The sequence below is a fragment of the Typha latifolia genome, chromosome 4, assembly GCF_019914945.1.
Source record: "Typha latifolia isolate L0001 chromosome 4, TyphaL0001v2, whole genome shotgun sequence".
NCBI lineage: Eukaryota > Viridiplantae > Streptophyta > Magnoliopsida > Poales > Typhaceae > Typha > Typha latifolia.
This window is the reverse complement of record NC_133089.1, coordinates 5,958,114-5,965,757: the sequence shown is the minus strand read 5'-3', so window position 1 is coordinate 5,965,757 and position 7,644 is coordinate 5,958,114. Positions and strand designations below refer to the sequence as shown.

The following is a 7,644-nucleotide window of genomic DNA, read 5'->3' as shown; positions in this document are numbered from 1 at the left end:
ATCCTTAACCTCCTTGACTTTCCTCAACAAATGTAGATGGGACGATCTCACCACCATGTGTATCATTAAGATTATGACTAGTACTGGTAGGTATACTATCTCTCACTACTGAACAACTCATACCAGTGTCGTGGTCTCCCCCAATATATTATCTAACCATGGGGTTATCTCTATCATCTAATAACATGTCCTCTATTTCTCTAATCCATAGAGTCAAGAGGTCTTCTTCATAAAAAATATAATTTAAATTAATTAGTTGTTCATTTTTTTATTTCTTCTTAAATTTCTCTCCCTCAATCTCATATTATAATAATAAAAAATTAACTTCTCTAATCTTTTCATTGTCGATTGTGTATTTTTGTGTAGATTAAGGAGAAAGTAGTACAATTTCTTTCACACTATAATAAAGACATAGTTTGACTTAAAATCTTATTTGTTATTGGCATAAAATTTGGTGCCTCATCATATTCATAGATAGACCACCGTTCAGCTGGAGTGTTATGAGATATAGCTATAGCAATTTTAGCAATACTAAATTTCCCAGCTCTCAATCTATATCTCTCAATCTAAAATCAGAAATATATTATTGCATACTAATTATATTGAAAATTAAAACTTGAAATAAATAATAATAAAATTATTTAATTGAATCATAACTCACTTCTTTATCGTAAATGATTTGTTTATGAATATCGGGCTCAAACCTACTAATTACCTTCCTAACTCCCAACAAGATTTCATTATCATTATTGACATTTGTAGAGAATTGAAATCTTGGATTAAGAAAATACCCTATAGAAATTTAAAATTTATAAGCATTCAAGTTTTTAAATATTTATAAATAAAAATAAATTAGTAAATTAAAACTTAAAACTTAAAAGCATGCCTATCAACAGCGTGTATATCTCTATGTAGTTGTCTGTTCCATTTAGAATCAATTATCTTTCACCACTTTCTATAACTTTGGCCCACATTTTTTTCTTTTGCTATGTCCATTGCTTCATATAAGAAACTCATCTCAGACTTGTCATTAATGTCTATAAGTCTTAATACTTTGACAAGATGTTCAAATACTGCGATGGTAATTATAATATCATCCCAAAATATATTTCCAAGAGTCATATTTTTCTAAATTTTATCTAAAGATTTATTTTTAAGTTTTATATTCTTAATTTTTATAGACCACTCCTGTGATGTAAACTTCCACATAATATCATCCTTATAACGCATGATGCTCTTCAAGGCTAAAAAGTGAGTGACAAATCTAGTGACGCCGGGAGATATTGCTATTGATATTGCTATTGACAGATGAGAGAGAAAAAATAACCCGTAACTGAGATGATCGATATTTAATAGAAGAGATAGTGGAGAGAGAGAATCTGAACCGTAGTTGAGTTGATTTGTAATTAAATATTATCTAATATAAGAGGCAAAATAGTAATTATAGATTATTATTATATTATATTCGTTTTCTTCTTTTATTTATTTTTTCTCATCCTCATATTCAAACATAGGATTTGAAAAGAAGAGAACAAGAAATTCTTAGACCTTGTAACTTCGTACTAATCACATGACTGTAATTTTATTCACGTAAAGGAAAGTGTTTACCCTAGTAAAATTTCCCCCTGGTAGGATAATGAACCTTTCTTTGATTTGGGATATTCCAACCTCATGGTTTTTTTTTTTCTTTGGAGAGTTCCAACCTCATGGTGATTTGTCCTGCAGCTATCCAAAATGGCTCAGGAAATAAAGAGGCATAAGAGTACTGAACTATCTGTCGGTAATCACTCATGGTGTACATACAAATTTATCACAATAAATATTGGTCTTAATATTTAACTTGCAATTTGTCTCAATAACATAGCTCATAAGATCTGTAACGAGACATATTATAGCAGAAATAAGACAGAATAAAACGAACTTGTGCCTACTAACATATATTACAAGATTTGCTTACTCTGAATCTAAAGGAACACCTGTGAAGAGAAAAGCCAGCCATAGAAAAATTAAGTGTGTAAAGATTCACTACAGTAACTTCTCCACAAGGTATGCTCATAACAACAGTGCAACTAAAGCAGCACACAACTGGAAGAAGATACGGACAGGGAATTAGTATCTGAGACTTTGCAGTTGTATTCACAATATTTCAACCTATGTTGAACTGAGAGAGTATCCTGATGGTATGAATCGCTCAAGAACTCTTCCAGAGTGTACCAAGCCGGGTATATAGTGGACTATCTCGCAGGACAAGATAGATGACGAATGCCACATAAACTGCCAAGGCAACAGAAAGAGCAGAACCAAGCAATAGTCCACGAACTTCACCAGTGAAGAAGTCCAGCAAAAGATAGCCATTGATAATTATTAGAAAGACCGTGACAACCCAACTTACTACCTACAAAAAAGAATATAATGCATGATTAAAGCTGATATAATGAAGATACAGCTACTGAATGCAGAGATAACATACTCTTTACCTTTTAAAAGAATAAAATATTTTATCAGCACAGCTACTGCTGCAGTGGGATTTAATTCGATTGGATGTTTGTGGAGGAAAAGAATTTTAAAACTCTAGAGACTTGGAATTTTGAAGAACTTGGCAAATAGATGCAAGAAAAAGGAAATATAAAACAGAATCTCAAATGCAGACAATAAGGTACAGAACTAAATTCATCAGAAAGCAGTTAGTCTGAGGATAACTATTTAACAAAATATTGAAATATCTGTGAGTTTGTATTGCCTTACCAGTTTCCAAGAAGTCATGAAATACCACAAAAATTAACCAGTTTCTATACAGGTCATGAAATACCACAAAAACCATGTACTACAACTAAAGTTATTGAAATTAACACAATTTTGTATGGAAAAGGACAAATGAATGAAAATACTCCAATCAGGTATGTATTATTTCAGGTGCAGTTCGTCTATCAACACACATGGTACCATGTATAAAAAGTTTAACAAGAGAAAACCAAGAATTGCAAATGACATGAAGTCAAAACAATGATGGTTCAAAAGAAAATTTAGTCTCAAAATCTGTGGATCCTCCAAATAGGAGAGCATTATGCCTCTAGCAAGTGGAAGATTCTTCAGAGTTACTAACTGAACTAAAAGTTAATTTAAGCAGGCATGCATGAAAGGAGTTGCAAAATTTGCTAATGCTAGTTACTACTGAAACTTACTTTGGTAATAGGACCGATCTTGAAAGTTCCCATGACTTGTTCCTTTGAGACCAAAGCAATCAGGGGTATGAGGGCAAATGGTATCTGTACAGATTGAAGAACATTAAGTGACTCGTTCAGAATATCCATGGCAGGACCCTCAGTATCAAAAAGTAAGGCTACTATGATAGTTGGCACAATTGCAAAGCTTCTGGTTATCAATGACCGCATCCACTTCTTCAGGCGAAGATTCAGGAAGCCTCCCATAATAAATTGTCCAGCATATGTGCCAGTAATTGTGCTACTCTGCCCAGATGCTAACAATCCAATTCCCCATATATAAAGAATAGGAAATAATCGGCTGCCATATTTCTCTTGCAGAAACTGCCCTGCATTCTCAAGACCTATAGTACTAGCTCCTTTAGAACCATAAAACCCCTTTGCAAACACGGTCGTTACACAGATATTGATTATGAAGGAAACAAGGAGAGCTAGTGTAGATTCTATGGAATAATACTTCACTGCTTCCTGAACATGACTTTTCTTTCTGGTATTTATCTTTCTCGACTGAACAAGAGCAGAATGCAAGAAAACATTGTGAGGCATGATTATGCAACCCACAACTCCCACTGCCTGCCTTATGGTTTTGGAGCTCAGTTTTGGAACCAAAAGGCCTGCAAAGTACAACTAAAATTAGTTCTCATGGTACAAGAGCTCAATAGAGGAAATAAGCAAAGGACTAAGTTTGACGAAAACAAAAGCTACAATAATAAAAGAACAACTACCAATCAGAAGTTCCTTTCCACTTGGTTCTGTTTCACCAAACATTACTGCAAAAGATATTGCTATTGTTGCAATGAGAACTCCAAAAAGTGCTTCTAATTTCCTCACACCATAGTTCTCCAGGAAGAGAAATATAAAGCTGCCAGGAGCGCAAAAAGAGTAAATAGAAAATCAACAAGAAATAATGCAGATACTTCTGCAGAATTCACAGCCTTCAATAAATTATGACATCTCATAGCAGACTAAACAGCTAATAAAATGTTCTCAGGAAAATAAGTATCGTCAGCATAGAAGTTTCTTTAATTATACTAGGGATGATTTCACTTAGACACTAAACTCTTGCTAATTTCTACATACACCTTCTGAACTTTTTTTTACATAAACTTTTTGAACTATTGAAAACTTCTCATCCATCCATCTTGACATTGTTAACAGAAAAGTGAAAAGACATAATGCCCTTGAATACAGAGAATTATGGTATATTAATATTTATCTTTCCTTCTTCTCTTAAAAAAATAAAGGTGTATAGAGGTCCCAAATCTACTCATGTGTGAGCCATATGGTAAATTACGAATGAAAAAACAGAGGAAAATTTAAGAGATTTCTAATAATATAGGGGGTTTGTATGTACAAAAAAAAAAGTTTAAAAGTTGTACGTAGAAATGAGCAATAGTTCATGAAGTGTAGGTGGAATATCCCATTATAGTAGTCAAAACCCAAGAAATTCCATAATTAAATTCCAGTGAAACTAATTTTATATCGTTCAATTATGATCGATTATACATCGGCCCAATACAAACCCATGTTGCAATTTGAATACTGGACATATGAAGTGTCGCAATCCGCAACCAAAATAAACACTTTCAGTCCTTATCATTTCTTCCTTTTTTTTTTTTTTCCCCGTCACCGAAGTGTTGAACTCTATCCATCTTTTTCGCCAAAGTCAAATAAAATTTAATCAGTAATGCACTAATCCTAGATAGCCAAATATTTGGTCAGGAGAGTGAAAACAGCCCAGCTTCAGTTCTAGTAAAAGGATTTTTTTCCCCCTCAACGTGTGAACCAGCTTCAGCTCTGATGATTGAAGAGATACAAACATAAGAGGAAGAAAAAAAAAACCCACGAAAGAGGAAGAGTAAACCTGAAAACGAGAATTTAATTTCGAAAAGTTCAAGCTTAGTAACAAGTAAGAAAGACAAAATCAATTTCCAATTTAAAAAAGCACCAGAATCGTCAGAGGAAAAAAAAAATGAAGACCCAAAAAAGTAAAAGACCCAATTGTCCAAGCAGAGGCAACATAACTTAGCTTAAATTAAGATAACATAAGAACAAGAATTCTTTTAAAAGAGAAAGCAAGGCGTCTCAAGGCAAAAAGCTTCTAACTTACATCATCTAACAAAGAGATAACGCAATCACCAACAAGATATCACCCAATAAAAAGACCAATCCATCCACCAAAAAATTACCATGACGAATCAATATAAATCATTAGAGTCCATACCAATCGAGTGCGGTGATGAGGACGCCACCCCAGAGCGGAATTGTCCCACCACTTAGTATCTTAATCGCGATCGCGCTCCCGATCACCTCTTGGATGTCGGCTCCAATAAGCGCGACCTCCGCCATGATCCACAGCAAAACCCTAGCCCAAACCGGGTACTCCTCGCGGCAAAGCTCCGCGAGGTGCCTCCCGGTAGCCACCCCTAGCCTTGCGGAGAGCAACTGGATCAGCAGCCCCATGGCCGTAGCCCACATTAGTAGCCACAGAAGCGAGTACCCCGCGATCGCCCCGGCTTGGAGATCGCCTTCTAGGTTTCCGGGATCCAAGAAGGCGATGCACATGAGGAATCCGGGGCCGGTGAATCGCCACAGCTTCCGCCACGAAAAGGGCCGCGACAGCGCCTCCACGGCCGCGGGGTCATGTTCGTCGTCGGAGATGTAAACAGACACCTTGTCGTCGGAGTCATACGCGTTCTCTTCGTCGGGTTCGGCGCCGAGAGAGGAGGTTAAGAGAGGCTTCTCCTCTTCCGCCATGGCTGATAGAGGGGGGGCTATTGGATGAGAACAAGGGAAAAAAGGAGGGAAAAGTGTCAGTGAGCAGCGTCAGGGAGCAAGGGTGAATGCTTTGTTTATTTATCTCCACCAGGAGGTTAGCAGACCTGTTGCGTAGCAACTCACGCCACGTCGACAAGCACTGGGACTTTCGGGTGGCGCGTACGTATTCTCACTGCATCGAATCCTACCACGACGGCTCCACTTGGTTCGAACAATGTTGAGCTACCGGCGAGTGACCAGAACGCGAGCACCAGGATGAAGTGGCATGCAAGGAGAGACGAGATGAAACGAGGATAGGAAGGCAGGCATCCGAAGAGTGGACAGCGACAGGAGAACACGAGTCGGGCACACAAGACGTGAGCTTACCGGCAGTTAGAAGTGTGTGCCCCACGTGGTTCCACGATAGGGGAGGGGAGGGGAGGGGAGTTTGTCCTCGTTCGTTCCGTGCCCTAATAGTAATTAATGGACAATTTTATCATCCCCATTTCAAGCGGCGGGCTAGCTTCATTACTCATTAAGCAGGTTCCGAGATCGAGTCAATATCATATCAAACACGAACACGTCAGGAAAAAATAAATGGATAGTATGCGTATAAAATAGTAAACTCAAAAAGATATATAATAAACTAACTGGGAGGTAGAGAGACAGCGAGGGATGGACGACGGTGGATAGGTCGACGGAGGTGGAAGTTTGACAAAAGGTGCACCGAGATGGGAGGATAGTAGATGAGCAAGAGAAGGAGAGACGGAGAAGAGATTGAGATAAAGGGTGGGAGGGAAAAAGAGAGAGAGGTGAGACAGGGCCCCATGAAATTCCGAAGAATTATGAGTAAATATAAAAGATATAATTTCTTTCTTACTTTTATTTAGACATCAAAGATCTTTCCTTATCTCTATCTCTAACAAGATTGGAATTTTTTTTTTTAGAAGTGAGAGCTTAATGATATCTCAATTAAACTAATACAGCTAGGATTCAAATTCAAAAATGCTCATAATATCCCTCTTCACTGTGTGAGTATATCTCTAACTAGGAGCGTAAACGAGCGAGTCTGAACGAGCCGGCTGTAGCTCAGATTTGGCTCGAAATCAATTTCGAGCCTCTTTATTGAGCTCAGGCTCGGCTCGCCTCAGCTCGAGTCAAGCCTAAGCCGGGCTTGATCGAGTCCGAGTCTGAAATGAGCCTATTACTAAGCCTCATTCAAGCCGAGCTGGCTCGAGCTTGTTAGGTTTTTTAGTATTGGCAATTGTATACAAAATATTCTAAGTATTTTATATATGTACATGAGCATTCATACGAGTCTAGGAAATATTTGGATTTAAGAATTGCAAGATCAAAAGAAAAAAGTTTTCGCGTTCACACCACATTCACACCGTGTTCGAATGCGAGCACTGGCGTTTGTACAGACAGAGACTGTCATTCTTGCGCATGTTCGAACGCAAGCACTGGCATTCGCACAAACAGAGATTGTCGTTCTTGCGCGCGTTCGAATGCAAGCATTGGCGTTCGCACAAACAGAGACTGTCGTTCTTGCGCGCGTTCGAACGCAAGCACTAGCGTTCGCACAGATAGTGAGTGATGTTTTTGCGCGCGTTCGAACGCACCCTGCTACGTTCATAGCGCGTTCACACATACAGATAAGTATTTT

The 7,644-nt window shown here is 37.9% G+C and overlaps 1 protein-coding gene across 1 annotated transcript; it reads right to left on the bottom strand.

Annotated features, from left to right (window-relative positions):
- Window positions 1–1,806: 1,806 nt before the first annotated feature.
- Window positions 1,807–6,070, bottom strand: LOC140787412 (metal transporter Nramp2). The gene is made up of 4 exons (XM_073136312.1): window positions 5,446–6,070; window positions 3,947–4,083; window positions 3,183–3,835; window positions 1,807–2,395 (listed from the first exon to the last, which is right to left on the bottom strand). Exons 1-4 carry the CDS (start codon window positions 5,976–5,978, stop codon window positions 2,192–2,194), a joined length of 1,527 nt encoding a protein of 508 aa, XP_072992413.1. The 5' UTR covers window positions 5,979–6,070; the 3' UTR covers window positions 1,807–2,191.
- Window positions 6,071–7,644: the final 1,574 nt, after the last annotated feature.

What these genes read in the sequence shown, in the direction of transcription:
- LOC140787412 (XM_073136312.1), bottom strand. Translation starts at nt 5,978, where the DNA reads ATGGCGGAAGAGGAGAAGCCTCTCTTAACCTCCTCTCTCGGCGCCGAA. An exon ending in TGGAAAGGAACTTCTGATTG is followed by an intron (nt 3,836 to 3,946) that starts GTAGTTGTTCTT and finishes TGTACTTTGCAG; the next exon opens with GCCTTTTGGTTCCAAAACTG. An exon ending in AGATCGGTCCTATTACCAAA is followed by an intron (nt 2,396 to 3,182) that starts GTAAGTTTCAGT and finishes TCTTTTTTGTAG; the next exon opens with GTAGTAAGTTGGGTTGTCAC.